We start from the raw sequence: 15009 nt of genomic DNA, 5'->3' as shown, positions 1-15009 counted from the left end.
TACTGATGAAGATCCCTAATTTCACTGTGGTTCCAACTTGTGTTCATGTGACGTGAGAGTTGTTAACAGAACAGTGCGGTAACTCAGCTAATACCACCACCGACTGGCCATAGAAATTTGATTGTATTAACCGGATAAAAATGAGGGAATGGAGGGCTCCTTTAAGTTACCTTTGGTGCTGTTTATGATGGTGTATAAAGTGGTTCTTGTGAAATAAAACTACAAAGTATCGGGATAAATGGGACAGCTATGTAGAGTGCTGTTTGAATGTATTTTGATTCACATGTTTAAATAGTATTTTTTTTCAACCTTCTCGTAAAAAAAAAAAAGATTCATTCCTTGCCCTTAATTACAGATATTAATGAATGTGCCAGACCCGAGTCAAACGAGTGTAGCACCAACGCGATGTGTAACAACACGAACGGATCCTACATTTGCCGCTGCCTCAGTGGATATCAGGGCGATGGTAAAAACTGCTCAGGTAAACATTTATTTTTATTGCATTGTGATGTACAACTGCTATTTATTTTTTGTTTGTTTGTTTTGTTGTTGTTGTTGTTTTTTTTGGTTATGACTCCACTGTTATCTGACTTGAAATTTTGCCCCCTTTACTTGAACAACACCACTCCATAATTTTATGCAACTGCTTCTCTCTATTCTTTGTTTGTTTGTTTGTTTTTAGGTCTCACTGAAAACATCGAATCATATTCCTATGATTCACCGACCGGTCTTGAATTGCTTCTCGCTGTGACCAGTTTCTTAATCAAACATTCCCATTATCGACAATATTAATGAAATCCCATTTGAATAGTTTCTTATTCTGGGAGCCTGCCGTAAGCGACCTTCTCTACCTTTAATCTTCCACCTGTCCACGGTCAGAAATCTCTGTTTCTTACAAGCGAACTTTCTTTTTATGTTTATGTAGATGTTGATGAATGCGAAAGCGATCAGTTGAATAAATGCGACTCCAACGCCCTTTGTTCCAACACCGAAGGATCTTATGTATGTCGCTGTCTTCGAGGATATGAAGGAGACGGGAGAATTTGTAAAGGTAAAATGCGAAGCTCTTCGGAATAATAAAATGAGGTAAAGGGAGCCTTACTGCATACAAAACATTTTGAGCCAATTATTTAAGAGGATTCTCTGTGAGGCCTTGTTCAAGGCAAAATCATGGTTAATGCGACCCAATCCATGGTTAAGTGATATCGTACTGTATTAGAGCGGTTTTCAACTAAAGGTCGTAAAACCAAAACCAAAGGTTTCCTATAGCCGATAAAAAAACGGTGAACGACACAGAGAACGTATGAGAATTCGACGAGAGTACCGTTAAATGCCTTCCGGTGCGGTAGACGCTTGCGATCATGCAATATTGGTTTTGGTTCACCAAAGTAATTGCGCGTAAAAAGGTTAAACCAAATACGTAGACCCGAAATTATTTTTTTACATTATTCCATTAAAACTTCTCCTGTTAAAATTGTGGATGAGGTGCAGACCACGAGGGCCACGTTTAAAGGCGTCTACTGGAGCTAACAAATATAGCGAACTGCGCTGATCTTGTTTAAAATTCAATTTTCTTCTGAACTCTGCGTAAGTGATCCACCTTCGAGCCTTTAAGATCAAGAAAATCTCCTTCTCTTGAAAATAACGTTGTTGTCTTTTGTGCAGACATAGACGAATGTGAAAATGGAGAAAACGTTTGTCATGTCAGTGCGCTATGTTCCAACACCCCCGGAAGTTCCGTGTGTCGGTGCATCCGGGGTTTTGAAGGTGATGGCAGGACATGCGTAGGTATGTCAACACGATCCACACGTTTTGTTGTGAAGAAAATTTGTGAATACTAATTGCCATCATCATCATCATCATCATTATCATTACCAATATCATGAACATCCGTCAAAACCTGTCGCGCCTGTACCTCACAAGTCTTAGCATGTGTAACGAGCAACAGTCAACAACCACTGCAATCGATTGAAAGTTCTCAACCAGCACAATCGTCCGACATACGTTAAAATTCACCCTTTTCTATTGGTTATTTATTTTCTGGACGTTAGAAGGCCTTAGAAAGCCCTATGCAATTTGCTCGATTGTCCTCGATTGGGTTTTATTTAAACTGTGACTAGCTTGTTAAACCAACCAAAATTCTTGTTAATTTGTTCCATTGTTTGTTTGGCTGAAGGTTTTTGTCCGTCCTATCCCCGTGTTTGGCGCTATGATTCTTCTGGAATTGCCTTGGTTTTGCTTTCACGACACTCAAATGAAAACTGCTCTGTAAGCACATGGAGGTTTTTGAAAAGGCCTACGTACTTATATAATTCAACAGTGGCCTGTTTAGTAGCGATTACTATTTCCTTGACAGAAATAAGTTTATAACATAATATCCTCTGATTTCAGACAACTCGGCCTAAGGCCTCGTCGGCTGAGTATCAGTGTCGCCTGAGGATAACAGCCATTACATTGAGACCTTTCTGACAATATTTGGAAATAGTGACAATTTATCGAATAATAATTAGCCATATTATGTTTTTCGCTCGGCAGCTTTGTTGTTGTTGTTGTTGTTGTTTGTTTGTTTTTTTCATTTAAATAATTTGGCTTTGACATTTTTGTTAACATTGTATGTGCAATACTACAAAATTGTCTGTTGGCTGTTCCTAAACAGTACGAAAGGGCCATAGCTCTGAATTAAAGTGTTTAACAGGTGCGGATATTTACAAAATAGTTTTGCGAGAAAGGGGATTCACTAGCTTAACCATTCAACAGATCGTGATGAATGCCGGGAAAACAAAACATGCGCAGCGAATGAAGCTTGTGTGAACACGGTTGGATCTTATCAGTGCAACTGTGGCCCAGGATACACTGGAGAGCCAGGAAATTGTCAAGGTATTACGTTCAAAATAAAACAAAGTACTTTATTATACGACTAATACGAGTTTGGTTTAAATGCAAACGCATACTGAACCGAAGCCAGCTTTGAGACCATGTTATACTCTTCTCGAGAACTCGCGTAACAAATGAGGGGATGTTTGAATGTTTTATGCCGAATGTCGACATTATCCAATTATAATTAGAATTTTTTTGGAAATAGTGTTTTTTTGGGGAAAGGGGAAAACCGGAGCATACACGGAGAAAAAAAATATCGGAACAAAGGAGGAGAACCAACAACAGACTCACCTGAGGCCACTCACATAAAATGCTTCGTTTCTGATCGCCCGATCAACTCAATTTTTCCTCAGAATATAAAAATCACACACAAACCAAGCTTTCTATCACATTGCCTATCCCGTTTCCTCGGATGTCTCCAAGTTTAATGTGCTTTATATACACCTTAATCAATCTTTGAAACGACTTCTTTTATTTAAAAACACTTCATGGGTGACCTTAGCCATCAACTCTGGGAAGCGAACCAATGGCACATTGATGTGAGGTGAGTGCTTCTCATCACTGCGCCATCTCTCATTCCTTGTTTTATAAGAATGGCTGATTACAGCAATCGTTGTTATGATAATGTGCTCTAGAGGCGTTTTATAAAAGATGTCATTATAAACTCTTGTTTTCGTTTGGCATATGCGAATCGTTTGGAAGAGCATGTTCGCCTTACTGTTCATTCTCTCACACAACAGATGTTGATGAGTGCAGTAATGGAGAGGCGAATTGTCACGTGAATGCCTTGTGTTCAAACACCGTTGGTCTGTATGTGTGTCGATGTATCAGGGGTTACGAAGGAGATGGGAAAACTTGTACAGGTTTGTTTTGATGTGGTGGTGAAGTACTGAGGGATGATAGTCAAAATATGACATTTTTATACGCGATTTAACTTCTTATGCCAGCAACTGAAGGCCACATGTTTGGTTTTGCATCTGTTAAGGAATAACTACATAGTGCGCGCGTGTGTGTTGATTGGCTTGTGTTTTGTAATCAGTCTCTATCTCACTTATAAAGAACAATCGTGTATTGTCTCCTACAACAGTTGTTTGTTCTTGGTAAATATAAAAAACCTTTAAGTTCGTCAAGAATACTCCGCTACGCGTCGTATTTCCAACTCTCTTCTCGGTAAGAAAATTGAAGAGCCGTAACCAGGATTCACGATGATTATTTTTTTTAAAAACGTTCTCTGGTTAAAAATTTAAAAGATATGAGCTTTCGACGGCCGTCCTGTTGTGTTCAACGGATAAAATATGAAGAAATATAATAATAATAATAATGATAATAATAATAATAATAATAATAATAATAATAATAATAATAATAATAATAATAATAATAATAACAACAAAAATATCAAACGAGGACTAATAAATACAAAAAATGTACAATGCAGGTGATAAGTGTGAAAAACATTTGTTAAGAAGAGTAAGGTATTGACACACAAGTTACCAATAAACCTCTAAAAACATTTTAACAAGAATTCCCGGCTCCCTAATTTCGTCCTGAAAAAGTAGATCATCGCAACGTTGTCTACAAAATTCCCTAGACCACATGTTCGTGGAGCTACGTTAGTGAAACTAGAAGGTCGTTTAGCCCCAGGAAAAAGGAACATGTGAGAAACGTGAAAATGTGCGCCAAAGGTTCTAATGTGGCTAATCATGCTTGGTCCAAAAACCACCAGATTGACTTTGAGAATGCCTCAATCATTGACAAGTCCAATTATCGCCACCTTAAGACCCTTGAGTCCTGGCATACCGCGAAAACTGTTGACGCTGACAATAACTCATGCCCACTCCCCAATCAATACCGTACTCTTCTTAACAAATAATGTTTCTCACACTTATCACCTACATTGTACATTTTTTTGTATTTATTAGTCCTCTTTTGATATTCTCTTCATATTTTATCCTTTGAAGACAGCAGGACGGTTGTCGAAAGCTCATACCTTTTCAATTTTTAACTAGAGAACGCTTTTTTTAATAATCTCTTCCCGGTGTTTGTGTGTGATGAAACGCTATGTTTCGTGTTTGATATATTACATCAAAAGCCTACGTTGAAGAATAGTAGTTTTTGTTTACGCTGTAAATTTGTCTTTAGATCTTAATGAGTGTGAAGATGGTTCGGCCAATTGCCCTGCCAACTCTGACTGTTTAAATACGGATGGATCTTATGACTGTAGATGCACTGAGGGGTATAAACAGGACGAACAAGGACTCTGTACAGGTTTGTCAATACGTACTTCTCAAATCATAAATAATCCGTGAGAAAAAAAAAACAAAGGAAAGCACTACGTCAAGGTTTCAATGGAAATGTGATCTTAGTTATCATAAGCATTTGGTGAGCGTTTGCTTTGATTTTTTATAATTAATGGTTTGAGAAGCTATACCAAACACTCGAAAGAGCGTTTCACCCGATTTCCAAACACCTTGCTGTTGGTTAAAAAGCTCGGCTGCGCCGATGCAAAGTTGGGAATACAAAGAGCCAGTTACATGCAATTGAAGGTTGCGCCATCGGAATCGCGACTTCTTATTTAGTTTGAAACACTATTATAGCATCTGATGTTAGCAATAAAGCACAACATGAAATTTAATACAAGTTGTTTAAGGACATTTTCCTGAAATAGACATTGCAATAGGATTTTGCTCAATTTACTAACCTATTTATGTTTACTTTAAAATTGAGATAAAAAGAAGGGAGTCATTATACTCGTTCTTGAGAAATGTATTTGAGAGAGGCGTACTTCTATCTGCTGCAATTATTTTCTTCTTTGATAATCAAGAATTATAAGATCGGCTGGCTTTGAATGACATAATGACAACAATATTTTTTGAAGGAAGGAAGAGACTTTATCGCATTCTTGACTGTGAGTGGGCAAATGGGACAGCCGAGAGTTCTATAATTGGAATATTTATTTGAGAATTTGCTTACAGATTTCGACGAATGTGCCGCTGGTATTACCGACTGTGATCCTAACGCTTACTGCACCAATACCGTGGGCTCATATAATTGTACCTGTCAACCTGGATACACCGGAAATGGGACAACTTGTACTGGTGTGTGATCTGAACGTTAAAATGTGTATTATCATAATTAATGCTTCAATTGAACACTGATGCCGGCGAAATAACAACTCCGTCTTTTTTTTTCTAGGTTAATCTTGCTTAATTCTAAAGAGTAGAATCTATAAGCGGTTACTTTTGATTACTTCAATACGAGGGAGCACTAAAATGTATACTTTTTTTGTTTGTTGTTACCGTTGCTTTGGTTATTGTTGTTGTTGTTGTTGTTGTTTCTCTTTTCCGTTACAGTTTAAAAGTCCACTTCTAGAATAAGAATCAGGGTCCGGTTGCATAAAGCATCGGGTACCCTACCTTCTGGAGGCTTTTCTCGAGTTCTATGTTGGATCAATCGGCTGAAGGCAGTTTATTAAGGATAGACAACACAACAAGAGCCCGAGAAAATCCTTCTAAAAGCAGGGAACGACTGCCTAAAACCCCTACTATCTTAAGGTGCTTTATACAACCGAACCCAGGACTTAAGGCAAGGCAAACCAGTAACGAGGTGTAATTCACTGATATCTGTTGCCTTACGCCTTTGCGACAGACCTTGCTCTGAAACTGAAGAATGTTTAGAAGTCGAAAGAAAATTTTAGTGTATCTGCAGAGCTGGGTTTGGGCGCCTTGGAGCTGTTCGCTTAGGTATAAATAATGACGAGATATATGCCTACCTAAAATTCGGCCAACTGGTTACTATTTACAGTTAATATAGGGCCAATGGTATGGGGGCAAATATCCGACCTAAAAATGTTTACGAATTAGCTTCTTGTCTATCTGACTCACTCAGTAACAGAATGACTCAGTGAACGATGGAATCACTGAAGAAACGAACGAGTAAACAGATGATTGATTGATTGATTGATTGATTGATGGAAAAAATGAAGCATTAACCTATCAATTAGGCAATCAATGGAATTCATTCATTCATTTACCGATCAAACTTCAGTCTTCAGTCCGATTGGGTTCCTTTTTTCCATTTTTTCTTTTTTTTCCTTCTTCTTCCTTTTTTTTTTTTTTTTTATTTGCTTCGTTTTCTTTTCTTTTTTTATTATCGTATGAATTTGTTTTTCACCTAGATGTTGATGAGTGTTTGGCAGGAAACACAGACTGTGACGTCAATGCCGATTGTATAAACACTGAAGGCTCGTATAACTGCAGTTGTAAAACCAGTTTTACTGGAAACGGGATAACATGCAAAGGTACAGTGTATAAGAAACTGAAGCGCATCAGTCAAGAAAAGGACTTTTGTAAATTACTGCATAAAAATAGATGCGTGCAATGACCTCTACGATTGGTGTTGGTATAATTTCGGCGTCCCACTCAATTTCCTGTTGTAATTATTTTAATTGTTCATTGGGTTGTTTCTTTAATTACAGACATTGACGAATGTGAAGCTGGACAGCCTAAATGCGATGTTCATGCTGACTGTACCAACATTGAGGGCTCTTACAACTGTTCTTGTCAATCTGGATTTACTGGAAATGGGACAACTTGCAACGGTGGGTATCTAGTAGCACTTGATCTAGAGAGAACCTAGGAAACCTAAGTGCTTGAAATTTGCTTATTGCTGCCGAATGGAGGGTGATACGTGTTAGATATTTTAACCTAGTTCTGACGTCATAGCGGCTACCATGGAAACAGGTCAGCTCCCCAAAAGGACCTCTCAGGTTTTCCAAATTATCTCAAAAACAAAGTCGTTGACCTATCGTTTTTATTGTGTTTTCACCTTAATTTAATGGATAACTTTTTCCCAAACTTTGCTCTTTTATGTGGCATACTGAATGTCGTATACATGCAAAAAATCAAGATAGGATACGGCGTAAAATTTTGAGATAATAACAAATGTTTTCTGCAGGTTTTATTTCCGGTTCGCGTGATTTTACGCGGCAATTCGACCTCCAGTGTTACAAGTGTGCGCGTGCCTTTTGATATAAATTTTGATTCATTTAGTCATGTCGTGGTTGGGTTGCGAGCGTGTGCCGCTATAAAACCGCATGTTTAAGGTTTCTATCAAAGCCGATAGAAACCAGGAGTGAGACGCCTGATTGCTTTAATCGCATAGCCCAGAGTCCAATCCTTTAAGAAGAGAATTTCAGTAGAAATGGTTTATTTTAGCCGGTTGTTTTAGTTCCGGTTGTTCGTTTGCGTTTTGCCATAGACATTGACGAGTGTAAAGCTGGCGCATCTGACTGCGATGTTAACGCTGACTGCACCAACACTGAAGGCTCATATAACTGTACTTGTCAGCTCGGATTTACCGGAAATGGAACGACTTGCACAGGTTGGTAGATTATGAATACAAAAAAGCAGGAGGTGAGCCCAAGTTTTGCCAGTTAAATTCATTCATGCATGCCTTCCTCCGTTTGTGAGAACGACTTCCACTGGCTTGGGATTTCAACATTTGAGTTTTAATTTCTATTCTTCAGTTCTGATTCGTCAAGTGAAAACTGTTTTTAATTTGCAAATGTCCCTAAAACGTACATCTTTTATTGTTATGACTAGCAAATTATCTGTTTCTCCTGGCGATAGCGTGCTTTGGTACAAAAAAGGTCGATTATTTTCTAAAACGATTTGGTATTGACCTATATGATAAAATGCTTCTGTAGTACTAGTAGAACAGTACCCCCAAAATAATGCTTGCTACTCTCCCCTTCATCGCCTACCCTAACCCCCTTCCCTCACTTACCCGCCTTAAATAAGAATCAAAGAATCAATGATAAAGGCGAATAATCTCGGGAGATGTAATTTGTTTTGATTATTCTCTTAGCTCTAGGTGTTTGTGTCAGGCCTTGTTCTGAAACAGAGGAATGTTTGGAAGTTGACGGAAAATACCAATGCACTTGCAGAGCTGGATTTGCGCGCCTTGTCGACGTCTGCTTAGGTACATCCCATTTTTTTGCCTTGTTTGCCCAACTTGTGATTGGCTGTTGAATTAAATTCTGTCAAATAAACTGGCTGATTCACTAGCAAGATGATTAATGGGTTTATTCTTTCAACTGCTGACAAGTCTTTGGAATTGCTTTTAAACTCGGCGTCGGGAACCCTGTCATATTGCAGTCGTCTTAAAATTGAGCCCCGATTGACACGGTTTTGACACGACTTATAAAACAGGGCTGAGTTGACGAGTTTCTTTTAACGAACAGTTAGTATAGTAACGTACAGCAGCTCGAATGTCGCTTCATGCGGATCCCAGGGTATTTTTTAAATAGGAAAATGTCCATAGCAGCAAATTAATTTTTTCTCTTTTAACCTAGACGTTAACGAATGTGCTGCCGGGTCAGCGAAGTGTGACGTAAATGCGGACTGCAGAAACACTGAAGGCTCGTACAACTGCACTTGTAAAACTGGATTTACTAGAGACGGGAAATCTTGTTCTGGTGAGCGTACTAGTTTAACAGCTTTTGAAGTGACGCCAAGGGTTGAGGATCTTTAACTGAACGGCACGTAGACAGATACGTTCGTGAGTTAAACAAGAGCACAGTGTTAGCGGTTTAAATCAAAAAATTAAATCTTTGAATCGAGTTTGTTTGACTCTATTATGATAGCGGGTGCAAGACAAAGATTTGCAAGTACAAAAATGCTTGTAAGTGACTTGACTTGCAAGTACAAAAATGCAGAGTGGACAGGGCCATTTTAGTCGGGGCAAGATATACCAGATCATTTGATTTTCCAGGTGTTACGTCAGTGAAATTATTGGAGCAGCAATGTAGATATCGGCGATTACGAATACGCAAATCTATTGGTTAACTCTGCTATTTTATACTAAAATTATTCATTTATTTCTGTTGTAATTCGGTGAATCAATGAGGTCGGTTGACTGGAAAATTTATTTCGTTATTAGTTTTGTGAGCCTCTGTCTTTCAGTGAACTTGCAAGTACTAACTAGCCATAGGTATCCGACAAGTACTTATGTTGCAGTCCTTTCCTATCCAAGCCTTCTGTAACCAAAGACTTTCTACTGTTTCACAAAACTAGTGAGATAATTTGAGACCTCTAACCTTGGCAAGCTTCTATGAGAAAAACGTCGTTACATTCAAATTTTTGGGACATTATTGATGACAAAAAGGATAAAAGAAAATAAAGGAAAACAACGCTTATGATTTTGAGCCGAAGAATTCAAGATAGCCTATCGCGCTCAGTTCAGTTCCATCAGTCTTTCTTGAAACAGAAGAAAGCCATAAACCACGGGAATTACATAGAAAATTAATATTGGCTATTCCTACGTGTGTATCGTCTAACTTTTTCATTTGGCGTGGGTCCATAATTTCTTCTTTTCTGTTTTTAAGGAAGTGCTCACCAATAGACCACTTCACTGTCGGAATACTGGCTAAACTGGCGACGTTCATGACAATCAGAATTCGAAGCAAATACATGTGACTGGCGTCAAGCGCGGGAAAACGCTTGCGTTTTGACTTGGCCTCCCATTGGTTGAGAAAATGGCGCGAACTTTGTAGTAAAACAAAAGTGAAATTACTTTCGAGAATCAACTGAAAACTGCTCTAAGGACCAATCAAATTATTGGTAGTATTTTTCTGTAATTGCGTGACGTCACCGAAAGGCGATTGAGTTGACCATAATAAGGATCAACAACGAAACGAAAATGAATAATGAAAAAAATGAAAGAAAGAGAAAATTTAAGAATCCAATTGCAAGGTAAAAATTTTAAGAAAATACACGGGACGGGCATCATCATATTTTTATGTTATTTTACATCAGATATCGATGAATGTGGTTCAGATTCCAGTCCGTGTGATAAAAACGCTGATTGCATCAACACCAATGGTTCGTACACCTGTTCTTGCAGACAAGGATTCACTGGAAATGAATTCACCTGCACAGGTTAGCAAAAAGCTTTCATTGTTTTCTTTTCCTCGTGAAGCTCTTGATTTTACACTGATGCCTCGAGGTGCAGTATTCATTTTAATGCGGGCTGGTTTAATACCACAGAACTACCAATGGTATCATGTATATTTTTATATTCTATATTTTATACTTTTATATCTTATTTTGTTTTGTTTATTCATTCATTCATTCATTCATTCATTCATTCATTCATTCATTCATTCATTCATTCATTCATTCATTCATTCATTCATTCATTCATTCATTCATTTATTTATTTATTTATTTTTGCCAAAGCATAAGAAAACATCGAAAAACTGATATCCCGGAACATTTGAAGAACATCATGCAATTGATATCGTAGATTTTTGTAAGCGTACTTTCCTATCCCAGTCTTTTTTCAAATTTTTAGCCCATCCCTTAGAAATTTAAAAGACAAAGAAATGATTGCATTGCGTGTTGTATAGTGCTAAGAAGTCCTCCGTTAAAATGAATTATGTCGCATTTTCAGGAGTCAGTGTTGCGGAGACCTTCAGGAAACGTTTTGTATATGGATTTATTTTTTGTCAATAATTGTCTTGATTTAGTTCTTTTTTATGTCTATTTATGCATTATGTTCTTCAAGAATGTGTCTTCCGTTATTGATACACGGGAAAAGTAAATATTTCATTATGACAAAGAAATGTTGAAATTTGTCGGATCCTATGACTGGGCCAAAGGATACACTGTGGCAATCTTCCTCTTCGTTCAACTCAATAAAAGTTTAACACACGCAGTTGAAAACTTTGCTGTTGTGTTTAATAGCATGGCAAAAAGCAAGCTCAGTAAAGAATATAAAAACCAATGCAATAAGCATTTGTCTTATCCGATTTTCATACACCGAGAAGTGGTATGAAAAAAATAAAAAAAACAGGCGCATCCGATTTTTTTAAAGCAACTTCGAGGTGTCACTAAATTTTATGAAGATAAAGATTTCGTTTTCTTCTCTCATGAATTAGTAATGAGTTTGAGAAAAAAAAATTTGTTGAACTCCTTTTGCATCCTCTTGTAAAATCAAGGGCTACAGTTTGTAAACTACGCGTATAAGAGTTATTGAATTCTAGAAGCCTGTGATAACGGATGTCACTAGCTTCCTGTGCGCTCTCAGTCAGTGCAGAGGCAGTGCTCTCCAGTGATTCAAATTCATTGTAATAGGCATTCTATTTCCACGTTGAAACTTAAGAACAATTTACTATTTTTACCGTGGCACTTTTAGAAGGTGCCTTCCTAAGGCAGCGTTCACATAGGCAGATTTTTTAAACAGGAAATTCAGGTATAAAAGGGGCCTGACCTGGCCATTCTCACCTTCAGTTGTCAATCAACCATCAAAGCATTGACAACTGACTCAAACAACATGCGTCTTTTTCTACGACCGTTATTGATAAAATTGTCCCAATTTCGGAAGAAACCCTGGTGAACGAATTAAAGTTCGAGGTCTTATATTGCTGTGGTGATGTATGAAATTTTGAGGCAAATTCATTTTTTTTTTCTGAGAACAGTTCAGTATGCTTTAGTATGAATTCAAAGCGTGCTCTCATCCTTCTTTTTCAACGGACATTTTGTTGAGATCATTACTTTACTTGAAGATCTACAGTTTTTTTTACGTTTTTCCGCTTATATTAGTCTTTTCCCTTGATTTTATATGTAACGCTACGTAATCGCACAGAGTTCGTCAACGAAGATTCACTAAGCTAAAAACATAACCACATTTCTTTCACGTATACCACTCATCGACAGTCAAAACCTGGCAGTATACAGGATGTTTGGCCCACGAATATAGTTTAACCCAGTGGCAGTCTCCTGTATCTCGGTGGACTGAAGAGCATTCGAACTAGTCATCGGAAGTTCATAAGTTCCGCTTCTGTTGGGAGAACTCGGATTTTCTTTTTCCTAGTATGTGTGTGTCACGGACTGAAAGATTTATCCATCAGACTGTGGGTTCCTTTACAATGCAGTTTCTACCTTATTTAGATTTTGTAACAGTTGCACGCTTTACCTGGAACTAAAAAACTGGAGCGTTAAATGTCCTAATGCACGACGAAGGAGTTTCTTGCTGTATCTACGAAGCTCCTGGCTTCTGAAAAAGTAAACGTATGGGCTTACGCAAGTGTACATTCCGAAAAATACTGCTGCCCACGGTCTTGCAAGAGTCAAACTTGTGAAATTTTTGGCTTCTGCAGAAGCTTTCAACAAAATCCTGACCATCAAAGCTGGGACAAAACAAATGACAAGGGTCACAAGAATATAAAACATTGTTCTCGCACCTCGAAATCTTAATTGTTGATTTTCCTCTGTGGTTCGGCGAATCGCCGAGGCTTGTGCCGCAACTTGCTGACGTTGTCTTTTCGAAACGCGATATATTTTTACACTACAGCAGAATGCTGCAGTGAGAGATAGGGAAAATACAACTGTCATAGTATTTCGAGATATCTCGGCAGCGGTGTCAACCAAGTTTAGAACGCCCAACAGGAAACTGGTGATCCAAACGGCGGCGATTACTTTTACGAAGCGTTGCTGGTGTAATATCGCGCGATAACGGAGGGAATACATCACTCCGATGTATCGCTCAAGAGTCACTAATGCTAGATTCAGCAATGAGCTGTACACGGATACGTTTGCCAGATAAAGGGGTAAGAACCTGGTAATACCTGACAAAGAACACCCTCCTTGTAGGGTAACTACGCTCACGACAACGGAGAGGCCATGGATAAACAAACCTTCGAAGAAATTCGCCAGCGCAAAACTCGCCAAGCCAATGTTAGAGGTGATGTGAAGCTCGGACGAGCAAGCAACAGTCAAAAATACTACCGCGTTTCCAAATAGCGACAGGACGGTGGCCGCAATGTTTACAGCACAGAAAAGGATCAACAAGCTCGGGCTGTAGGCTTTTGTGGTAGAAAGGATGAAAACAGACACCTCTTCAACGTGGTAGGAATTTTGAAAATGGCAATCAGCGGTGAAATTCATATCTTTCAACATGGTATTAACCTCTAGAGCGAACAACCATCTGTCTTGTCTGCATGGAGCACGCCTCTAAATATCCTCAATATATCCGCTTAACGTCCGCATAAGCAAGCCTTTCATTTCACCATTTCGCCCCTTTCCATTAACCTGAAAACCTTTCCTAAAGAACACAATTCCTCGTATTTTGAGTAAACTGTATTCCGTTTATTCTGCTATCAGGGTTAGAATGAACCGATCCTATTAAACGGAAAATAGAACAGATCCCCACAGAACATGAATACCGTGTATTCGTATTCCGGAATACAGCTCGCGCCTTGATGATTATATTATATCCTTTGTTTGTGTCTTTGATTTAAAGTATTTTTCCCGAGGTGTGTTACCTTAATTGTGTATTTCAATGCTAAAACTTGGTCTTCTGAAATGAATTTTTAATTTAATCTAGTTTGCTTCACACTTTTGCATTTAGCGGATTTGTCTTTTATTTTACAGACCTATCTCTTCAAATCGTTTTTTGTAAGGGTTTATGAAATAAGTATGTCCCCCTTATTAATATATGTCTTAAATTGACTTTTTATTCTTCAAGATGAAAAGTCGTATTTTGCTTTACATTCTCACCGAAGACGTTGTCTGTTAGTTATCGATTCCTTCATGAATAATTTACTTGAAGAACAATTCTCCACCTACGAGTTTATTATTATTATTATTATTATTATTATTTATTATTATTATTATTATTATTATTATTATTATTATTATTATTATTATTATTATTATTATTATTATTATTATTATTATTATTCGTTTGTTTGGTTGTTCGTTTTCCAATGCCGACAATGAAAATCGCACTAATGAAAGCCTTAACAGGAATTTCAAATTAAATAAGGAAATTGAATTTTTAAGAATCGTGTTTTCATAATCATAATTTTTCTGCTAGCCAAATTTTCAAAATGTTTTGTGTCCCATGACATGATAAGATAAAATGGAAAGCTCTATACAAGATATCTATTTTTATTTCGACCAACCACGCGCGCTTGTGGAAAGGAAAACCTGCTCAAGAATCATGAATAGAGAACGTTATTTCCGGTAACTATGACAACTGGAAAAAACACTGAGACCAATACATGCTTTTAATACGCGTGTTACACCTGTTCACAAGTGTTGTCACAGAGTTTCTGAAACCAGGAAA

At 37.8% G+C, this 15009-nt stretch overlaps 1 protein-coding gene across 4 annotated transcripts in view; it reads left to right on the top strand.

Annotated features, from left to right (window-relative positions):
* LOC146471294 (uncharacterized) overlaps positions 1-15009 on the top strand; it is a 130782-nt gene that overhangs the window by 81761 nt on the left and 34012 nt on the right. For all 4 annotated transcript variants that reach the window (XM_085120980.1, XM_085120979.1, XM_085120978.1 and 1 more), the window contains exons 85-97: positions 356-481; positions 926-1051; positions 1666-1788; positions 2758-2877; positions 3618-3740; positions 5020-5145; positions 5853-5975; positions 7055-7177; positions 7355-7477; positions 8137-8259; positions 8746-8859; positions 9233-9355; positions 10695-10817. In XM_085120980.1, the coding sequence (XP_084977106.1) occupies positions 356-481; positions 926-1051; positions 1666-1788; positions 2758-2877; positions 3618-3740; positions 5020-5145; positions 5853-5975; positions 7055-7177; positions 7355-7477; positions 8137-8259; positions 8746-8859; positions 9233-9355; positions 10695-10817 (1596 nt within the window). The remainder of the gene's footprint in view (positions 1-355; positions 482-925; positions 1052-1665; positions 1789-2757; positions 2878-3617; positions 3741-5019; positions 5146-5852; positions 5976-7054; positions 7178-7354; positions 7478-8136; positions 8260-8745; positions 8860-9232; positions 9356-10694; positions 10818-15009) is intronic.

The sequence above is a fragment of the Pavona decussata genome, unplaced genomic scaffold (genome assembly GCF_977016875.1).
Source record: "Pavona decussata unplaced genomic scaffold, jaPavDecu1.1 SCAFFOLD_105, whole genome shotgun sequence".
Taxonomy (NCBI): Eukaryota; Metazoa; Cnidaria; class Anthozoa; order Scleractinia; family Agariciidae; genus Pavona; species Pavona decussata.
Note: the sequence above shows the minus strand (reverse complement) of the source record. Positions and strands in the feature narration are given on the sequence as shown.